The 22,743-nt window shown below is 43.7% G+C and overlaps 1 protein-coding gene across 5 annotated transcripts; it reads right to left on the minus strand.

The window, feature by feature from the left end:
• Positions 1 to 2,389: 2,389 nt before the first annotated feature.
• Positions 2,390 to 15,743, minus strand: LOC143272581 (T-cell-interacting, activating receptor on myeloid cells protein 1-like). 5 transcript variants are annotated; one of them, XR_013050262.1, is made up of 7 exons: positions 15,583 to 15,743; positions 12,703 to 12,999; positions 8,947 to 9,059; positions 8,198 to 8,233; positions 6,590 to 6,737; positions 4,178 to 4,316; positions 2,390 to 2,841 (listed from the first exon to the last, which is right to left on the minus strand). XR_013050262.1 is itself a non-coding variant. In XM_076568394.1 (5 exons), exons 2-5 carry the CDS (start codon positions 12,905 to 12,907, stop codon positions 2,814 to 2,816), a joined length of 408 nt encoding a protein of 135 aa, XP_076424509.1. In that variant the 5' UTR covers positions 12,908 to 12,999; positions 15,583 to 15,743; the 3' UTR covers positions 2,390 to 2,813. The 5 variants fall into 5 exon arrangements, 2 of the variants coding, with proteins under 2 accessions (XP_076424509.1, XP_076424510.1); XR_013050259.1 differs by having other exon boundaries at positions 6,590 to 6,889; XR_013050260.1 differs by lacking the exon at positions 8,198 to 8,233 and having other exon boundaries at positions 6,590 to 6,889.
• Positions 15,744 to 22,743: the final 7,000 nt, after the last annotated feature.

Here is a 22,743-nt window from a genome sequence, read left to right on the forward strand (position 1 = left end):
GGAGTTATAGATGGTTCTGAACTAGCATGTGGGCAATGGGAACTGAACCTGGATCCTCTGAAAGAGCATCTCTGCTCAAAGAAATGATCCATCTCTCCAGTCCTTACATGTGATTTTCTGCCAGGCAAGACTGAGAGCCTTCCAGCTTAAAGCCCTCCTGTTTCCTTATGACTGAAAGCACAAAAAGGTAAATAAAATAACTACAAGGGGGCTAAGGAGATGGCAGAGCCTGGAAAGTGCTTGCTGTAGAAGCTTGAGGACCCGAGTTCGTATTTATTTATTTATTTTAATTGTATTCTTCTCTCATGGAACACACCCCAACCACTTCGTCCCCTCCCTCCAGCTCTCCCAGGTCTTCCCCCAAATCCATCTACTTCCAAACTACCCCACTCCCCATCTTCCTCCAGAAAATTGCACACCTCCCAGGGATGTCAACTTAGCATTACCCAAGAACAGTCAATAAGAGTAGACACAACTCCTCCCATCAAGGCATGGCAAGGCAACCCCATCGGAGAAAAAGTCTCCCAAGAGCAGAAGAAATAATCAGTGACATTCGACTCCCACTGTCAGGAGTCTCTCCAAAATACCAAGCCAATAGCCATAACACATATGCAGAGGACCTAGCACAGACCCATGCAGGCTACGTGATTGCAGCTTCAGTCTCTCTCAGCCCCTATGAGCCCTGCTTAGTTGATTCTGCAGGCCATGCTCTCCTGATGTCCTCTACCCCTCTGGCTCCCATAGTTCCTCCTCCCCACTTCTGTTGTGTTTCAGGAGTTCCAAGGAGAGGGACTCAATGGAAACTTCTACCTGGGCTTTCTTTCTGCCTAATGTTTGTATGTGGGAAGGACTTGAGTTCTTATCCCCAGTATCCATACAAGAAGTCAAATGTACCAATTTGTTTCCGTAATTCCCTACTGGGGAGCTGGAGATGGGAGGGTGTCTGGGGTTTCATATTCAGCCAGTCTAGTCTATCAGGAGACCATGCCTCAAAAACAGGATGGAGAGAGAGAGAGAGAGAGAGAGAGAGAGAGAGAGAGAGAGGGTTTAGTGGTCAAGAGAACTTAATGGTATTCCAGAGGATCCAGGTGTAGTGTGTAGCCATTCCAACTTTAATCTGGAAGTTCCAACTCCCATTGAGGCTTCGGCACCTGTCATGCCTACAAGGTGGGGCTAAGGGAGGACCCTGGAGACCCGAGATCGGGATGGTCCAGCACTCTCTCTATTCCTGTACCCTGGACGGTAGAGGTTGACCGAGCAGAACTCCAGAGAACACCGCTGGTATGCGATACACCTTCCACAAATTCTGTGACCTACCTATTCCCTCATTTGTAAGTTACCCACTAAATAAATCTTTCTTTTAACTATGTGGAGTGGCCTTAATAATTTCACCAATACCCAGGTTCAATTCCCAGCACCCAGGAGCCCACATCTCCAGGGGATCTGATGCTCTCTTCTGGCCAAAGAGGGTATCTGCCCCCTTTCTCTCTCTCTCACATGCAGAAACACACACATAAATAAAAGTAAAATTTTAAAAACATGGTGGAGAATAATAAAAGAAAGATACCTGATACTGCCCCCCGACACATGCATGCACAAACACACATACATGTGTGCACATACAAACTGAACAAAACAGCAACCCAATATCAGAAGCACTAAAATTCATTGTGTATGAGATTCTGCAGGCCTGGTGTTCTTGACTCCTCTGGACGCCATAATTCCTCCGCTCTCACTTCTGCTGGGTTCCCAGAATTCCAAGGGGAGGGACCCAATGGAAACCTCTATCCTGAACTCTCTCTCTGCCTAATGTTTGTATGTGGGAATGACCTGAGTTCTTATCCCCAGCACCAACATAAGTCAGATGTACTAACGTGTCCCTGTAATCCCTTACTAGGAAGAGGGATACAGAAGCATTGCTGGGGCTTAGTGTCCAGACAGTCTAGGCAAATCAGTGAACTCCAGGTTCAGTGAGAGATCCTGCCTCAAACACAACAGGAGGGATGGAGAATGGGAGAGACAGCTTAGTGGTTAAGAGCATTTGTTGCTTTTCTAGATGACCCAGATTCAGTTCCTAGTATCTATTATCAAGCAGCCTGTAATTCTAACTCCAGGTGATCTGATGCCCTCTTCTGGACACAGTGGGCACCTGCACATAAGTCTCTCTCTCTCTCTCTCTCTCTCTCTCTCTCTCTCTCTCGCTCTCTCTCTCTCTCTCTCTCTCTCTCTCACACACACACACACACACAATAAATCTTTTAAAACATGATGAAAGTAATAAAGGAAAGACACATGATATTGACCTCCACTCAACACATACATGTATAAACACACACATGTGCGCACACACAGAATGAACAAAGCATCAACCCAATAACTTATCAGAAGAATCAGAAGAATTAAAATCGCTGTATATGAGATACAGGCAATACACACTGCATAAAGATACAGAACTTAATTAGCATACTACGTACAGAGCCAAGGATACCTGTGAAGTTATACAAAGTACATTCTAAGGAAATGATAGAATAGGCTAACATAATTATGAACACTGAAACAGATCCACAGTCCATGGTTTTGGTTGATGATCTAGGCAGCATGCCCTATCTATAGGGAGAAATACTATTGTAGCTTCAGTGTAGCAATTGTTAATCAGTGAAGTATCCCATGAGCATCTGAGCCCAGTTCTGTCCTCTGTGCCTGGAAGGAATGAAGAGTCAGAGCAGCCATCCCATGTCTGGAGAGCTCTCAGAGAGCTGGCAGTGCAGGCTTCATAGACAACTGAAGAGCTGCTTGTGACCTTGACCAAGGGTTCATGGTGGCGCTGGGGTGCTGCAGGGCCTGTGGGGAAAGAATATTAGACCTGAATTGATTGAGAAATATTAACTCTTTTGTCATATTTTATTTATTTCTTATGTATATGTGTGCATGCCTGTGTGTGGCCACATGTGGGTGCCACATTACGTGTGGGGAGGTCAGGGGATAACTTGTGGGAGTTGGTTCTGTCCTGTTACCATGTGGATCCTGGGGATCAAACTCAAGTTGTCAGGCTCAGCGTCAAGTGCCTTTACCCGCTAAGTTATGTCCAACTGCTCCAAAATTAACTTTTTAGGGTCTCCAAACATGGGTTCTTCTCTGGGTGCTCCCACCCTGACTTCCCATCACTCCAACTTGAGATGTTTGAAAGCTACAGTAGGTAGAAGGTATTTTTAAAAAAGATAATATTCACTTTAAAAAAAATGTGTGTGTGTGTGTGTGTGTGTGTGTGTGTGTGTGTGTGTGTGTGTGTGTAGGTATGTGCACGTTAGGGTGCAGGGCTACAGAGGCCCCAAAAGAGCATTTGGTCCCTTGGGGCTGGTGTTTCATGTGGTTGTGAGCTAGCCCTGTGGACACTGGGAACCAAACTCAGCTCCTCTGTGTGAGTAAGGCATTGTTAACCACTGAGTCATCTCTTCAACTGCATTGGTAATTTCCTTTTTCACAAATTTGAGGCCTTCATTGACACTTAATGGGAAAGGACATTGTATTAATAATCTACATATATTAAATATACCTATGCCTAAAACAAACAGGACAATACAACATGGTAAAAATCTATTCCACATAAAATGATGTCAGTGGCCATGTGGAAAACTATGAGTTTTCATGCTAGGCCTGATGTTTAGATAACTCCTTATAATGTTCAAAAGTACAGTATGATGACTATAATGGATAATGGAAAATTTCTATATAAAGTAAAATGTTCATAAGTGTGTTCATCAGCTCTCTTGTGGTAATCATTTAAACATGAGTGTAACTACTTAATATATAGCTAAATACTTAATTTTTTCCATGTTGATTAATGTATAATTAACAAAACCTAAATATATCAGAGCATCATTTGTTATTAATTTTTTTTAACTTTTTTGTTATTTGTATTTGTTTTTGTTGTTTTGGTTTCTGATAACAGGGTCTTACAATGCAGCATTGCCTGGTCTGTAACTCACTATGTACACCCAGCTGATCTGGAATTCATAGACATCCACCTGTTTCTGTCTCCTAAGACCCTGGAATAAAGGCATACACCATCACACCTGGTCATTTTTGCTTCTCAGTTGCAGCTGCATTAATGTGGTGGTCAAACATTCCTCATAATTACCCACCAGTCATGAAATAGGGAAAATCTCAGTTATTTTACCTGGGTCTGCTAGATGACACCCTGTGGCTGTACCAGGCTTCAGCCAGGAAGACTGCCATCAACACCACAAACATGGCAGACATTTCCAGCCTGATGAGATTAATCTTGGTGTAACATTCTGATAAGGCACTTGGGGACACTGAAAGAGAGAAGATGATCAACACTGTTTGTAAGGAGCATTCTTCCTCCCCCAAATGCGCAACCAGATCTGACTTTCTTCCCTCCACTCAGAAACTGGCCAGCGGCCAGCTGTCTAGTCCTTGCAGTTTTAACCCTGGAACACACAACACAGACTTTAATGAGAGCTGAAATGAATGGAGATGTGTTCCGTTTTTTAAATCTTATTTCTGTGCATTCAGTCTATTCCACTTTCTTTTCTGTGCAATGATGAAAACATTCTGATAAAGAGCAGCTTTAGGGAGGAAATGGCTTATCTCCTCACAGAGGTTACACTCCATTGTCAAGGGAAGTCAGAGAGGAACTGAAAGTAGAAACCACAGAGCAGGGCTGCAGATGATTCAGTGGTTAAGAGCATTGGTGGCTCATCCATAGTACCTGAGCTCCATTCCTAGCACCTCCACGCAAGGCACAACCATCCATAACTCAAGTTACAGGGACTCCACATCCTCTTCTCACCTTCTGGGGCACACCTAGCAAGACTGTGGTGTGCGCGCGCGCACACACACACACACACACACACACACACACACACCCCACACGAATAAAATACTCATACACATCAAATTAACAAATCTTTAAAAAGAAAGAGAAACCCAGAATTCAAGCTTGCTCTCTGGCTTGCTCTGCCTCATGGTTAGCTGCTCTTTGATGCAGCTCAGGATCATCTGCCTGAGGAGTATTGTCATCCAAAGTGTGACACCAAAGAACTTATCAGGACAATCTCACAGACATGCTCTCAGACAAATCTAACCTAGGAATTTCTTCAACTGAGGCCTCTTATTTCTGATACGTCTAGGCTGACAATCAAGGATAACCAAGATTCTGTGTTCACTAGAGTTGGTATTATTGTGATAAGACACCATGACTAAGGCAAGTCATAAAAGAAAGCATTGATTTGGGGCTCACAGTATGAGAAGGTTAGAGTTCACGACCATCATGGTGAGGAGCATGACAATAGTATGGTGCTTGAGTAGGAGTTGAGAGCACATGTCTTGATCCACAAGCATGAGGCAGAGAGAGCTGACTGGGGTTGGCATGGGTTTGAAACCTCAAAGTCTACCTTTTGTGACATACCTTCTCCAACAAAGCCATACCTCCTGTCCTTCCCAAACTGTTCCATCTACTGGAGACAAAGCATTCTGATGTATGATTCTATGTGGGTCTATTTCATTCAAATGACCATAATGCCGTAGCTTTCCTCTGTTGTTTATTTTGTCTTTATCTCCCTTTCTCTTCTTTTCTTTTCTTTATTTTTTCTTTCTTTCTTTTTTTTTTTTGAGACAGGTTTTCTTTGTACAGCCTTGGCTGTTCTGGAACCAGCTTTGCAGACTGGGGTCACCTAAAACTCACAAATCCTCCTGCTTCTGTGTCTGGAGTATTTGGATTTAAAGAGTGTGACGCTACCATATTGCTTCTTTATCTCATTTCTGTAATTTCACTTACCTCCTTTGATATATAAGGGTTTATCTTATGAGTAAAACATAGACCAAAGGAGAACACACAACACAGAAATCCAGAGTAGATCAGTATTTCTCCTCAGACTACAAAATGACAAATGGGCCTTGAGCACAGCAGAACTTCACCTGGCATCTGAGTCTCTGCAATATTGCGAATCTCAACTGAACCCAAGGAGGGCAATTGCAGTATGATATTGGCATAAAACAGACACATAGATCAATGGAACACAAGAAACAACCCAGAGAGCAACTTACATAACTGCAGACATTTTTTAACAAAAATGCCAAAAGTTCACACTGAAGAAAAGATGACCTTTTCAACAAATGCTTAGAAACCTGGACTCCCATGCAAAGAATAAAACTAGTTCAATATATCTCACCCTGCAAAAAACAACTCCAAATGAATCAAAGACCTTAATGTGAGAACTGAAACTGAAAATATGAGAAGAAAACATTTAAATATATAGACATTGGCAAAGATCTGATTTCAGTTCCCAGCATCCACACCAGGCAACTCACAACCACCTGTAACACCAGTTCCAGGGGAAACAATGACCCTTCTGTTCTCTGTATTGTATGCACTGCAATCATGTGCATATACCCACACACAGACGCACACATACACACAAGTTTGAAAAATAAAATATATCTTTTTTTTAAAAGAGAGAAGAAAGAGTGCAATGATGTAGCAATGATATTACAGAATAAATTATGTCCTATTAGGCAAAAAACTCTTATGATTATACAAAACTTCTTGCTATCATGAAATCCTTACTTGCCACTGAGATATCAAGATGATCACTTGGATGGGAGGTCCTGAAAGGGGCTTCTGCCTGGTGGTACACACAACTGTACCTCCCTGCATCTCGACTTGTCACATTCTGTAGGGTGAATTCTGCCGTGTTGTTTTCTGAAGTCAGAAGCTGTATGGGAGATGAATTTCCCTCCTTTAACAGAGCAAACATTTGGGACAACTCTGTTGAATTGTGTGGCTTCTGACACTGTAGCTTCACAACTTCTCCTGTGGTGACCCGACCCAAGTGCTGGACTCAGAGGGAAGGCTTAGGCAAGTCCCCTGTAAGAGGAACAAGAGCCATGGGGGAAGGGGTCAAGCCTAGCATCCTGTATTCATCCTTCCTGTCCTGCAAGTGTCCTGTGATGCTGAAACTGTCCCACAGTCTATCCTGACTCTCAGCAGACATAATTTTATTAACTATATATTTGTTTGTAGACAATTTCGCACACGTACACAGTACATACTGATCATTTTCACCCCATCTCCTTAACACACTCCTCATCCCCACAAATCTCTCTTGTGTTCACTTGTGTTCATTTTGTTTGGGGACCCACTGAGACTAACTAGGGCCATTTGGGTAAACATTTGTTTGCGGTTACCTTTTGGACTCCAGTGTGCTCAGCAGAGTATACACAATTAAAATGGTGCTCCCTCTCTCCAAGAATTTACCCATAGCTTATAGTTTAGTCATGCACGATATGGCCCTGTTAGTCCATTTCCTCCCTTGACTTACTGTTGATAGGGTCATTCTTATAAGGAACCAGATATTTTGCAGAACACAGGTTTTTTTTTTTTTTTTTTTTTTTTTCTCCACTCCTACATATCGGAGAAGAGCGGAGGTATTCAATTTTGTCCTGGTTACCTCATGTCCACCTCAACTGCTCTGGAGGGGAAGTTCTTCTAAAATAACATTTGCATTTACTTATTGGGAAGGGCACAAGCCATGCCATAAATGTGAAGGTCTGAGGACAACTTCTGCATGTCTTCCCTTCCACCATATGGGTCTTTGGGATCAATGTCATGTGGGCAGACATGGCAGCTGAAGCTACTGCCAGCTGGACCATCCCACCAGCTCCAGATGATGCCCCTTTTTCCCTACCAACATTCTTTTGATCCACCTTCACCCTTGGCTAAAGATCTGTGAATGTCCTTCTGAGGCAGCCTGTCCTCACCAATAGTAAGAGGACATTGCTGGAAGATGAGATTTTATCGGGGAACTCTTTTAAATAGCATTCACAGGTATAATATCCAGCATGACTCAGCCGGACGTTAGTCAGATGAAACTCAGCTGTCCCCTCTGTCAAATGATCTGGAAGCCTAGGTTCCAAAACTTTATCTCCCTTCCTGAGAACAAGTTATATGCCTGGGGTGGGACTCACACATCGTATACACATAGAACAGAACACGTTGCTGTTGTCTGATGCTACTGCATTGGGCCAAGCACTGAGGCTGGACTTGGGAAGAGGATCTGGAGGGAAACAAAAATCTGTCTGGAACTGACACATCTGCCTGCTCCCAGCAGCCCAGGAAGTGAATGGGGGAACACGTGTGATGAAAGCTCAGGCTGGGTGTGGTGGAGTCACTTACCATCTTTCTCCATGTCGGTCTGTTCATCATTCGGATCTGCAAAACAGTCATGAGTGATGTACAGGTCACCGTGGAGAGCCACCTCATTTCCATCCTCGGTTCTGGGGAGCACCCCAGAGGTTCCAGCTGAGCTGAGACCCCAAGTTCACACAGTCAGGGTTTGCATGCTCCCACAGCTGCACTCTGGCTTTAGGCCAACTTAGCGCCTCCTTTGTTTCCCTAGACTCTCTTCTGCCACCTTTCTGCTTTCACTCCCAATACTTCAGCGATCCCTGATTCTCTAAATCCCACAACTCCTTCCATTCTCATATCATTCTATCCCCAAATTTTTTATTCCTGTTACTTTACTTATGGCCTTGGTTTTTGTGTCTGGGTTCCATTCTTCATTCCAGGGAAAGACAGAGCTATGTAGGACACTGGGTAATATCTACAGACTGAGCATGAGTCTGGCTCCTTCCTGATGTTAGAAATGCCTTCCATATGCCTGGGAGTCATCTGAAAGCCTCTTTGAACAGGGCAACCCTGCTATCATGACTGGTCATTGCTTTAGGTGACATGCATCAGGATAGATATTTTCAGGGCATGATGAAGGATTAGATGAATAACACCAGATATATTAACTATCAGGTATCAAAGAATCACTTTTTCCCCAAAAAGAGGAAGAGCATTAGAAATCATAAAAGATGGGCTGGAGAGTCCGCAGAGGAGTTAAAGCACTAGCCACTCTTCATGAGGATCCAGGTACCTACATGGTGTCTAACAACCGCCTGTTACTACAGTTCCAGGGCCTGTGACACTCCCTTCTTGCCTGTAGAGGCACCAGGCTTGCATTTGGTTTATAGACATACATGCAGGCAAATAGCTGTACATGTAAAAGAAAGGAAAATTGTAATTATTGATGGGATTAAATGAAACTTTAATCAGAAAAGCTTCTTTTTGCCATTGGCAGCAGTCAATGAAGCAATGCAGGATTGATTTGAGTGCTGAGAGTAAGAGGACATCCATACCACCATCCCCCCTCCATCACCACCATCACCTCCATCACCCCCCCACCATCACCCCCCCATCACCACCATCACCCCCCCACCATCACCTCCACCATCACCATCACCATCACCATCACCATCATACCCACCCACAACAACCACCACCAGCAGCAACAGGACCATCCCCAGCACCAACACCATCACCACTACCACCACCACCACCATACCACCACCACCACTGTCCCACCACCACCACCGTGACTGTCACCATCAAAGCTCAGGGGACATCATGGAAGAAGCAGGAGCAGAAGGAATGTAAGAGCTAGAGGATGGGAAGAAGTGCCATGAAACACATTCTTCTGGACGTGACTCAACTATTACATTCATGAACTTGCAGCAGCTATGGTTGCCAAACAAGTCCTGCAGAAGATCAAGACAGCCAAAACCTTGGCAGAGAGAGTACCAGATCTCCAGGTGCCACTCTACAATGAGCGGCTCCTGTCGGTTCATAGTTGCCGGGAGTAGGGGGACCAATCTATTTTTGAGGATGCGACCACTTGGGTGTTTCCCATGCTCCAGTGATGGCACAACACCCATGCACATAGGGACAGCATTAATTGTATTTAGTGGGTTATAACAAAACAACAACAAAAAGTCAGGGGGCTAGAGAAACGACTCAGTGTTTAAGATCTTTTATTGATCTTCCAGAGGACCTGAGTTTGATTCCCAGCATCCATGTTAGACATCTTACAAGTTCCTGTAATTCCAGCTCCGTGGGATCTGATGTCCCTTCTTGTCTGCATGCACACATACGCACACAGACACACACAGACACAGACACAGACACACACACACACATAACACACACACACACACACACACACACACACACACACACACACACCTGAGATCGGCAGACAGATCAAGCATCAGGATCTGTGGGACAGGAGGAAGGGCCGTGATACAAAGAAAAGGCACAGAAAACCTACTTAGTGGGATGGCAGTAAAGTATTTTTAAAATCTAGGCATGGAAATGGATATCCAAATACCAGGTTATGAACTGACATATCAGAAAAGAGCCTCTCTATGACAAACGATCATTAAAATGCCAATATGACAGAAGTAATATTAAAAGTTGTAAGAGGTAAATACAATTCTGAAGTCATAAAAAATAATACCACACCTCTCAGCATCCCCCAAAGCCATGGAAGCATGCAATGATGTATTTCACTCCCTGAAAGTGAGTAACTTCTAACCAAGGTTACCATGTACAGATTATAATCAATAACTAGGAAAGGATTGGTCATGGACAGTTCAGTGAAACAGCAAATCCTTAACATGAATAGTGGAGAAAGAAGAAACATGATTCATATCCACAAGGAAACAACCAGCAGAATTACAGAAATCAGGATGTCTGTCTCAGAAACCGTCCTAAGAGCTAGAGTGAGGCTCAGGATTGGAGTGCTGGTGCTGCTCTTGCAGAGGACCAATTCCCAACACTCACAGAAACAGGCTCCGATCTACCTATAACTCCAGAGCCAGGAGATCCAATGCCCTCTACTGCCCTCTACAGGAGCTGCACTCGTGTGCACATACCCACACACAGACACATAGTTAAACAAAAATAAGGCATCCATGGGGTGAGGTCCATGCCTTTAATCCCAGCACTGGGGAGGCAGAGGCAGGCACACTCCTGTGAATTCAGGGCCAACCTGGACTGTATGGTGAGTTCCAGGCCAGGCAGACCTTTGTAGTGAGAAGTTGTCTCAAAAACTAATTAGTTATAGGATGCAAAGATAAACGTGTATTAATAAAGGGAACAATCCATCAAGAAAATATAAAGATTAGGGCAGGGAGATGTCCCAGCAGGTAAAGGCACTTGACACTGAGCCTGATGATCTGAATTCAATGTGAATCTCACAGAGTAGGAGAAGACAACTGAATCTCTCCACTTGTCCTAAGAACTCCACATGCATGCTGCGGCATGCACATGCCCATACACACATGTGCACCTATGTCCACAATAAATAAAGAAGTGTAAAAAGGAAAGAAAAAGTTGTAGTGATTGAGTTTTGCATAGTGACTCATGTCTTCATCCTCAGGAAGCCTGTGAGTTCAAGGCCAGCCTAGACTACAGAAAAAAAATAGCTTAAAGTGTATAACAAGATGCTGCCTCAGAAACAAATAAACAAAAAAACCTTACAGAAGCCATGGTAATAGCAGTGAAATCAAGTACCAAAAGGGGTTGTATCAAATATTAAAAAGATAGACATAAATTTATATAAAAGATCTATCTTAGTGACTGGAGAGATGGCTCAGTGGTTAAGAGCACTGGCTGCTCTTCCAGGGACCTGCATCCAATTTCTAAAACCCACGGGGCAGATAACAAATGTCTATAACTCCAGTTCCAGGGGATCTGACACCGTCATATACATATACATGTAGGAAAACACCAAAGCAATAAAATAAAAATAATAAAAAAGTCAGAAAGGCTATATATATTGAGTGCCGATGCACCCATTTTCATAAAACTAATACTAATGGGTATAAAGAGACAGTTCCAGATACAAGAATAATTGATGACTTCAGTATACCACTGTTACCTTTAGATACATCATCCAGAAAGAATATCAAATGCAAACCTCAGAGTTGAACTACACTCCAAACAAATGAACTGAGAAGACTTCTAAATGATACTCTATCCAACAGTACTGAAGTACACATGCCTCACAATAACTTTTTCCTAAATAAAGCACATTTGGGGCATTCTTGTAAGGTAGCCTCATTCAAACTGAAACATTCCCTCAGGAAGTAAGAGGAGGCTGGTGGTAGAGGGAAGGTCCTCAAAGGCCTCTTTCCAGAATACCAAAAGGAGTCAGTGACTGCTGGGGGAGGAGACTCTGACCAGCCCAACCACAGAGAGAAGAGGATTCTGTGACTGTCCAGATGCCTGCAAGCTGTGCAGAGAGCTCCCGGGCTGCAGGGATCATGAGTCATCAGCCATGCTGGAGTGGGCTTTCTGCTGATGCAGCTGCTGTGGAGTCATCCCTACTCCAGGTGAAAAGCCCCCCCGCCCATGCTCCCCACAGTCACCCATCAATAACCCACCAGTTCACCAACGTGAACGTTTACTGCAACTGGTTCTTTGTTTTGTGGGGTGAGTGGCTGTACGCCGAGGTGCTTGTGTGCATGGGTGCATTAGCGTGAGTGTGTGTGTGTGTGTGTGTGTGTGTGTGTGTGCCTGTCTATGTCTCTGTGTGTCTATATGTCTCTGTGTCTGTATGTGTGTCTGTATGTGGGAATGGCATGACTGCAGGCACCCTCAGAGGCCAGAAGAAAGCATCAGATCCCATGGAGAGCTGGAGTCACAGGTGGTTGTGAGCTGCATGGTGTGAGTCCTGACAACAGATCTCTGGTTTTCTGAAAGAACTGTGCTTTTAACTCCAGCCCCTCAGCAGTATCTTTTATCTCTACAGTAAATATAAAAACAATTTTTTAAGGAGAATATTTAAGACTTACCTGACACCAAGATCTTAAAGTGATCACTGGGGTGTGAGGCCCAGAAAGGGGCTTCTTTCTGGTGGTAGACACAGCTGTAGTTTCCTGTGTCTGTGGCTGTCACATTATGAAGTGAGAAGTCTGCCCTGTTGCTTTCTGAACTCTGAACCTGGACAGGTGATGGAACGCCTTCCTTCAGGAGCATGAACATTGTGTACTCAGTCATATTATCTGGCTTCCGGCAGTGCAGAGTCACATTCCCTCCTGCTGTCACTTTGCTCCACTGGTGAGATTGGAGGGATGGCTTAGGTAAATGTCCTGAGAGAGAAGAATCCTGTGATCATGCTGAGGAAGGCCTGGGTTACACTCCCACCCTTGTTCTCATGACGCCCGATCTCTCCCACTTGGATCTGATCTCACTGTGCATTTCTGGCTGTCCTGGAACCCACTATGTAGACCATGCTGGCCTTGAACTCACAGAGATTCATGTACCTCTAGCTCCTGAGTATTGGGATCAAAGTAATGAGCCAGATCAAACCCAGTTGAAACTGGAAACCTTTTTCCTTCCTTAAACTCTCAGTTAAAACTAAGATATTAAGGTTTAGGAGATGGCTCAGCAGGTAAAGTACTTGCTGTCCAAAAGAACTCTCCCGGGTGCAGGGGGAGGGAGGGGCACAGCCCTGAACTGATCTCAAGGTTCCAGGAAGTCAGCTATCTGGGGTCCTCAGAAGAAAAGCAACTGACCCCCTCTCCCAGACACTGGGTGATTGTAGAATGATACCGAGACCCTGCAGTTGGAAACCAGCCTATCTAAGGAAGCAGCTAACCTCACATGTGTGCATGCATGTGGAATCTGGAGGGTGATGTTCACAATCATCCTCAATGGCTCTTCCACCTTATTCACCAAGTCAGGACCTCACAACCAAATCATAGCTCCTGGATATGGTTACTCTCATTAGCCAGCCACCCTGTGGATCCCCTGTCTCTTCTGAAGCTGGAGTTACAGGTGGATCATCACACACACCAAACAATCACATGATGCCCAAAGGAATCTATCTTTGCCTTCTCTATCCCTAGCTACCGAAACCTCATCTTAAATCATGTCACCTATGTTCTGCTCATTGAGTGACCAGGTCCTGTGCTCTGATCATGGCATGGACAGGACGAGAGACCACACCCCTGTGACATTAAAGAAAGCCTGCACTAGCTCTTTGAGGTCATGCAAATTCTCATATCTCCTTTTTTCTACAATCTTAATTCTTTCTTATTCTTATGCAACCCAGGCATGAGGACCAGAGTTTGGATTCCCATGATTCATTAACTTCTGGGTGAGTGGCCTGACTCTAACTCCAGCATCAGAGGGCCAAGATAGAGGATCCCTGCCGCAAGCTGAGTACCAAAGTAACCATTATAGGGAGGTGTGATTTGATTTTGAGTTCCACCCTTGATGAATTAGGTGGAAGAACAACTGACGACTTCCAGACTCCATTTGTATGCACACACATGGGCACACCATCCCATACCCATGGGTGCCCGCAAAGATGCACACAGAGACATACACAACACACACACATACAAAAATGAAAACAACAGCTAAAAGTATTCATTTTTGTTGCTATCACTCCCTGTTATCCCCAACTGCCCCGAGGATGATCAACCTTTCCTCCCTTCTTTTCTCCCTCAGATAGATTGACTCATGTCATTCTGAGGAACCCCTCCTTACCTGTGACCAGTAGTAGAACTGTATCACTGTACCGAAACAATAAAGCAATGTCATCATGCTCATAGCATTTACATGTGTTGTACCCAGCATCACTCTCCTCTATTTCAACCAGGCAGAAATGAAATGAACCCAGAACTGCCCAAACTGAATATAGTTTAGATGGCCTTTTTTTTCAACCTAAGTTTTGGCCGAGGATCCAAATTAGTGTCCCTCTTATGAATATCACAGTTCATATTTTGTGCAAAATTTATACATTGCCGTGTCACATCACTTCTGGTGGGGACCACAGAGCTGGGCCGGGCCCTGAGGATGGGCTGGGGTAAGGGGTCTGAAAGAAAATAAAACTGAGAGTTGCATATGACAAATCATCCTGCTTCCTGGGAACCATTTCAAGAAAGGGATGAAGCCATTTAAACACTTGGGATGAAGGATCAAGGTGGGGCTTGATTGAAGAGACACTTGCTGTAGTCCCAAAATGTGTCTGTTTTTCCAACACACACCCATGCAAGAGAATGACTCATGAGACTCAGTGCTTGCCTGGAGCTCCCCCATCACCCTCCCTGATTCCAAGAATCTGCTGCTGAGCTCAGAGGCTGGCTTCCCTTACCCAGGCATGTCTGTGCTCCCCACATGTGTCTTGCTCACCAACAGCCCATATCCTCCCTGTATACATCTGCAACCCAGCACTGGAGAGCAGAGACAGGCAGATCCAGGGAGCTTGCTAGCCAGCCAGCCTTCTGAAACAGGAAGCGTCAGCCTTAGTGGGAAATCTCAAAAAAATAGAGGAGAACCAAGAAAGATACCTTGTGTCCTCCTTCCATTGGCTTGCCACATGTGTGTACACAGACACCTGAATGCACACAGACAGACAGACAGACAGACAGACAGACAGACACACACACACACACACACACACCTCAAATACAAAAGAAAGACAGTAAATGTCATATTCAAGTGCCAGAAAGCCACTGAGAAGTTCAGAACCTACTGATTTGGAGGAAAACAGAAAAATATGTGTAAAGCACTGAACACGTTCCCCACACATGATATGTGTTCACAAAATGAAATTTATTCACTTCTCCTACAGCCTCACTAGCCTCCCCACTGGCCTCACCAACTCCAGCTGCCTCTACAACCCACCCACCCACCACAAACAGCCCTGCTCCCCTCAGACTTACCAAGACAGATCAAGGACAAGAACTGGGGATTGATGATGCCCTCAGTAAGAGGATTTTCCAAGAAGACCTCTTCAGTTTGTCATTCCTGTTGTCTGTGTTTAATCCCTGGACCAGCAGAAATGGCCTTCCCTTAGTTTTTAATCTTCAGAGCTAGCCCACAACTTCTGTTTAATGGTGACAATCAGGATATGATCTCTTACCAATATCACACCACTTCCTACTGGCTTGGCTCACATGGGCCTCTCACCACAAGGAAAGGAGTTAGCCCACTTACTTCTAAGTGTATTTGTGCATTCTGAACAAGTTTCTGGGAAGATGCTAATCAAATACCAATTACCATTGTGCCCTTCCCTTTTGTTCTTTGTTTGAATAGAATATTTTTATTTATCATTTGACAATTTTGTACAGGTAAACAATGTATCTCAAGAATATTCACCCCCAACTCTCTCCTCCCACTTCTCCCAGACACCCCCAACACATCCTTCTCCCCACTTTCTGTTCTTCCCCCACATTTTTGTACCCATTGTGCTGACTAGGTTTATGCGAACTTAACACAAGCTAGAGTCATCTGAGAGGAGAGACCTCAGTTTAGAAAATGCCTTCTTAAGTTTGCACTGTGGGCCAGCCTGTGGACCATTTTCTTTTTTCTCTCCTTTTATCTCGTTTATTATTTTTATTTAAGAAATTTTCTCTTCATTCTACATACCAACTGCAGATCCCCTCTCATCCCTCCTCCTGCTTCTCCCCCAGCCTCCAGCCCCACCCCCCACCCCAGGCTATTCCGCATCCCCTTCTCCAAAAGGGTAAGGCCTCCCATGGGGAGTCAGCAAAGCCTGGTACATTCAGTTGAGGCAGGACCAAGCTCCTCCCCACTGCATCAAGGCTGAGTAGGGTGTCCCACCATGGGTAATGGGTTCCAGAAAGCCAGCTCATGCACCAGGGATGGATCCTGATCCCATTGCCAGGGGGCTCCTTAAGCAGATCAAGTTAAACAACTGTCTCAGCTATGCAGAGAGTCTAGTCCAGTCCCACGAAGGTTACACAGCTATTGGGTTAAAGCTCATGAGCTCCCAGTAGTTTGGTTTGGTTGTCTCTGTAGGTTTCTCCATCATGATCTTGATGCCCCTTGCACATAGAATCCCTCTTCACTCTCTTCGACTGGACTCCTGGAACTCAGCCTGGTGTTTGGCTGTGGATCTCTGCATCTGCTTCCATCAGTTACTGGAGAAAGGCTCTATGATGACAGTTAGGGTATTCACCAATCTGATGACCAGTGTAGGTCAGTTCAGGCACTCTCTCCACTAATGCTAGTAGTCTAAGGTAGGGTCATCCTTGTGGATTCTTGGGAACTTCTCTAGCTAGCATCAGGTTTCTCCCTATCTCCATGATGTCTCCCGCTATCATGGTATCTCTTTCATTGCTCTCTCACTCTGTCCCTGTTCCAGCTGAACTATCCTATTCCCTTATGTTCTCAACCCCCATACCTTACGCTCCATTGCCCCATCACCCCCAGTTTACTCATGGAGATTTCATCTATTTCCTCTTCTCAGGGTGATTCATGCATCCCTCTTAGGGTTCTCCTTGTTAGCTATCTTCTCTGGAACTATGGGTTTCAGTCTTGTTATCCTTTGCTTTACATCTAATATCCACTTATGAGTGAGTACATACCATGTTTGGCCTTCTGAGTCTGGGTTACCTCACTCAGGATGATATTTTCTAGTTCTATCCATTTGCCTGCAAACCTCATGATGTCATTATTTTTCTCTACTGAGTAGTACTCCATTGTGTACATGTGCCACATTTTCTTTATCCATTCTTTGGTTGAGGGACATCTAGATTGTTTCTAGGTTTTGGCTATTATGAATGATGCTTCTATGAACACAGTTTAGCAAGTTGTGGTAGGATTGAGCATCCTTTCGGTATATTACCAAGACTGGTATAACTGAATCTTGAGGTAGATTGATTCCCAATTTTCTGAGAAACTGCCACATTGATTTTCAAAGTTTGCACTCCCACCAGCAGTGGAGGAGTGTTCCCCTTATTCCACTCCACACCCTCTCCAACACAAGCTGTCATCAGTGTTTTTGATCTTAGCCATTCTGACAAGTGTAAGATGGTATCTCAGAGTTACTTTGATTTGCACTTCTCTGATGTTGAACAATTCTTTAAGTGTATTTCAGCCATTTGAGATTCATTTGTCAAGAATTCTCTGCTTAGATCAGTACCCCATTTTAAATTGGATTATTTGGTATTTTGACGTCTAATTTATTGAGTTCTTTATATATTTTGGAGATTAACCCCCTATGTCAGATGAGAGGTTGGTGAAGATATTTTCCCATTCTGTAGGCTGCTGTTTTGTCTTATTGACAATGTCCTTTGCTTACAGAAGCTTTTCAGTTTTAGGAGGTCCCATTTATTAATTGTCAGTGCTACTGGTGTTGTATTTAGGAAGTGATCTCCTGTGCCAATGCATTCAAGGCTACTTCCCATGCTCTCTTCTATCATATTTAGTGTAACTGGATTTATGTTGAGGCCTTTGGTCCTCTTAGACTTGAGTTTTGTGCATAGTGATAGATGTGGATGTATTTACATGCTGACATCCAGTTATGCCATGACCATATGTTGAAGATGCTTTCTTTTTTTCCATTGTATAACTTTGACTACTTTGTCAAAAATCAGGTGTTCATAGGTGTGTGGATTTATGTCAGGGACTTTGATTTGATTCCATTGATACATGTGTCTGTTTTTATGCCAAAAGATTATATTCTTTATGATGGCTTTTTTCTTTTTAAAGATTTATTCTTTGTGGCTTTCACATCATGCATCCTGATCCCATTCATCTCCCCATCCTTTCCTATATACCTCTGCCTGGCAACCTCCCCACCAAAACATAAAATAAAATAAAACTTAGAAGGAAATTAAGAAAAAGAGAAAAATCTCATAGTGGAAGTTGTAGTTTGACACCGTGATTCACACAGTGTACTCTTTATACCATATATCTTTACTTGCAAGGGCTCATTGCAAAGAGTCTTTTGTCTGGTTTGAAGGCCTCTGGTTTCTGCTACACTGTTGATACCAGGTTCTCACTGGGACTCATTTGTTTAGATATTGTTGTTGTCCTGTGTTTTGGAGATCCTGTAGATTTGGATCTATAGGACTGGCCCCTTCACATGCTCCAGCAGACCACAGATATGGTGGATGTTGGGTGGGCCTATATGTATTCCTGGTTCTGGGGCTGGTTGGTTACAGGGTTTGGTCAGCTCTCCAGCTCTTCCCCATCCTCACCACCAGGGTGACTCTCCAGCATTGCCCTGGCTAGTTTACCCCATGGAGCAAGGAACAACAGGCAGAACCAGTTCTCCTTCTTTCACACCTTCCAGGATGGCTCACTTACACCTACACCACCAGGGCCAGCTCTACAGTTTTGCTCAGCGGGGCCCAGGACCATTCCTGAGTGCTGCAGCTGATGAGCGGCAGAGACAACTCCCTGCTTCCATGGCCTCAGGGCCAGCTCTCCCGACTGCCTGCCGCAGGAGGGGAAGGTAGAGGCATCTCTCTCTTACCCATGACAACTTATGGCAGATGAGTGGCCGGGCCAGATCTCCCACACTCATTTTCTTGGGGCCAGCTCACCCATACCTCTGTCTGCAGGGTCAGCTCTACTGTGCTGCCCGGTTGAGGTGGAGGGCCCACTTTCTGGAGTGCTGCACCTGGAAAGGCGGAGCGTCATCTCCCTAGCCTGCCACAGGTGGTAAGGGGAAAGGGCAAGTGGGTCATCTCTCACTCACCCTTGCCATCTTATGAAAGATGAGGGGATAGGGCCAGATATCTCATGCTCACATTCCGAGGGCTCACGGACCTGACCCCACCAACAGGCTAAGCTCTATTCTGGGGGGCATCTCTCCATCACCCACGACACCTTATAGAAGATGAGTGGTGGGGCCAGCCCACCCCCACTCTTGTCTCCAGGGTCAACTCTACCGTCCTTCCCAGGAGAGGTGTAGGACCTGCATTCTCAAGTGTAGCAGCTGGTAAGAGAGAGGGTCAGAACCTTTGTAGTTGGTTTTTTTTTTTTTTTAACTCTTTTATTTACTGGGGGCTCTCTACTCAGCTTCCAAATAAATGCACAGAGATTTATTCTTATTTATGAATGCCCAGCCGTATCTAGGCTTGTTTCTAGCCAGCTTTTCTTAACTTAAATTATCTCATCTATCCTTTGCCTCTGGGCTTTTACCTTTCTGTATTCTATATAACTTTCTTTCCTTCTTAACTCCATGGTTGGTTGTGTGGCTGGGTGGCTGGACCCCGTAGTCCTCCCTCTTCTTCTCCTTCTTTTTCTCTTCCCTCTTCTTCTCCTAAGCCTAGATTTCTCCCCCTGTTTATTCTCTCTGCCCGGCAGCCCCGCCTGTCCCTCTCCTGCCTTGCTGTTGGCTGTTCAACTCTTTATTAGACCTATCAGGTGTTTAGAGCAGGCAAAACTAGCACAGCTTTCCAGCGTTAAACAAATACAATGTAAAAGAATGCAACATGGGGGCTGGAGAGATGGCTCAGAGGTTAAGAGCACTGACTGCTCTTCCAGAGGTCCTGAGTTCAATTCCCAGCAACCACATGGTGGCTCACAACCATCTGTAATGAGATCTGGCACCCTCTTCTGGTGTGCAGGCAGAACACTGTATACATAATAAATAAATAAATCTTAAAAAAAGAATGCAACACATCTTAGTATCATTAACCAAATATTCCACAGAATAAACAAATGTAACACATCTTAAACTAATATTCTATTACATTCCCCCTTTTTATCTGAATAAAATGAAAGTTTTAACTTAAACATAGTAAAACTATATACAACAAAACAATTATCAAGTAAGAATTTCATTTAAAATAGTCCATTTTTATTTAGCAAATTCAGAGAAATTACTCTCTTATCTATCTTATCTTAGTGATTCCAAAGTTTTATACCTAATTTACTTTCTATGGTAACTAAGGAAAACTGTAACTGTAAGTCTATAACACCATCAAAGAATCAGAAGGATATAATATTACCTTACAACAGACATTCTGGCTGCCTGGACAGTCACCCAAAGTTCCTCTACAGTGTTGGAGGCCTTGGTCTTCAGCCCACAGGCCCAGAATATCTGGCAAACTTTTCAGCAAAGCAGGCAATTTGAAGGATTGTCCTGCCTTGTATTGTCAAATTTGTTAGTCACTCTCCTCTGTGTCCTGCAGAATATCTGACAGATTCTTCTGTGAAGCAGGAATCTCAAAAGATGGTCTTGTCTTGTCTCGGCAAAGTTCAACAGTCTTTTTCCTGTGTTTCACTTGTCCATTCTGTACAGCATACTGTCAGCAGTCAAGGCAAGAGCAGTTTCATGCCCAAATAGGGCGAGCACCTTGCCACATTGAAAGCAAACTCCATGTGGAGTTTCTTCAATGCCCATCATCTTCTTTGAAGAAAACTGGTGCTGCCAGGAGCAGATGTGTCTCATGGTCATGAAAAACCTTGGGTTACTACGTATCTTAAATGTCATAGTTTGTAGGCCTTTGAAGTGTTTGAAAATCATTTATCTGTCTAAAATATACCTGTTTAACTTTCAAAACATACCCAATGTGACTACAAGTTTGATTATTATTGATTATCTACAAACCTCATTTCTAAATTATACATTGTATTTTTAAATGAGCTGCCTAAGCACAGTACCTCAAACAGGAGTAGAAACATATATACAATATAACAAAAATAACTTCAAATTTGTATCAATATACCAAAATCCATGCCAAATGCAAAAAATCTGAGATTGACAGTCTTTTATCCTATATTCCTCTAAATGATAACAAATATCCATAACCCACCAAACAACCAAAGACCACTCACCCCATCTCTTGGGAATGTGGGTGTTGAGTTCTTTATACTGCTTTTTGTTGTCTGTGTGTGAAGGCATCTTTAGGGGATCCTGAGAAAATTGAGATAATGGCCAAGTCCTGGGAAGAGCAGCTGTAACCTTTGTTGATGTATATCGCCTGTCAAGATTCAGGAAGCCTCCCCTGATCAAACCAGATCCATATTAACCTGGAAGAAATCCCCAGCCTCTCATTTCCTGTGGAAGCAAAAGCAAACCCAGAGCATTTTTTGATTACTGTTTGACAAATATGTTTTTTGACTTCTGTTTTTAAATTAAGGCATTCCTAAAGTATCTAGGCTGGTTTGTTTCGGCAGTCCTTCTTTCAATCCCATGTCTCATGGCAGCTGTCATTTGCTTATCAGCAGTCAAAAAAAAAATTCAAAATCAACACAATACTATATAGGATCCAGACTTCCTGTGTATTTTCCATTGTTTTGTGCCTTATTTCTTTAATATTACTTTTATTCTCTGTTTAAAGACTTCATTATTTTAAAACTATTTTTCTCTTTCTATGCCTGTCTATAATCTTTCTCTTTTCTTTCTTAAGCCTATGTACAGATGTACAGTTTTAATCACATTGGAACCTGTTTAGATCCCCCCCCCACCCCAGCAATCTAGACCTCTTTTATCTAGTATATCTTTTTCTGACTCCATGAGCCTTTAAACTGCTAAGTGGTGTGGCCAGAATCTCCACTGAGGCTTTTGGGGCTGGCTCTGCTCACTTCTTGGGTAGTTTAGAGTCAAGCGGCCCAATTGGAGGTGTGGCCAAGAACTACATTCAAACCCTCAGATGTGGAATACCAGGGCCCTGTACTGTGGCAGGCATTTTTTACTTACTTTTTGATTCTACTTAGTGTGAAAAAGACTGTTTAAGTACTTTGCTGTACAGCATAGTTTCTTAAAGGAACCATGCCCCCCCCCCTTTTTTTAAAAGCTTTCTCAGGCCCTATAGAAATTCAAGCCTCATGTTGGAGTGTCAAAATGTTGTTGGTTCTTTGTTATACTCTGGGAGACAGCCACTCAGCTCCCAAATAAATACAGGGAGATTTATTCTTGCTTATTACTACCCAGCCTTAGCTTAGCTTGTTTCTAAGCAGCTTTTTTAAACTTGAATCATTCCATTTCTCTTTATGTTTTGTGTCTGGCCTTTTTTTTTTTTTAAACCTTTCTTTATTCTGTGTATCTTTTTTTTACTCCATGACTGGCTGTGTTGGTGGGTGACTGGCCCATGGTGTCCTCCTCTCCTCCTTTCAGACTC

This window comes from Peromyscus maniculatus, chromosome 1 (assembly GCF_049852395.1).
Source record: "Peromyscus maniculatus bairdii isolate BWxNUB_F1_BW_parent chromosome 1, HU_Pman_BW_mat_3.1, whole genome shotgun sequence".
Lineage (NCBI taxonomy): Eukaryota > Metazoa > Chordata > Mammalia > Rodentia > Cricetidae > Peromyscus > Peromyscus maniculatus.

What these genes read in the sequence shown, in the direction of transcription:
- LOC143272581 (XM_076568394.1), bottom strand. Translation starts at nt 12,907, where the DNA reads ATGACTGAGTACACAATGTTCATGCTCCTGAAGGAAGGCGTTCCATCA. An exon ending in CTTTAAGATCTTGGTGTCAG is followed by an intron (nt 8,234 to 12,702) that starts GTAAGTCTTAAA and finishes ACTGTTTTGCAG; the next exon opens with ATCCGAATGATGAACAGACC. An exon ending in GTGTCATCTAGCAGACCCAG is followed by an intron (nt 2,842 to 4,177) that starts GTAAAATAACTG and finishes CTTTCCCCACAG; the next exon opens with GCCCTGCAGCACCCCAGCGC.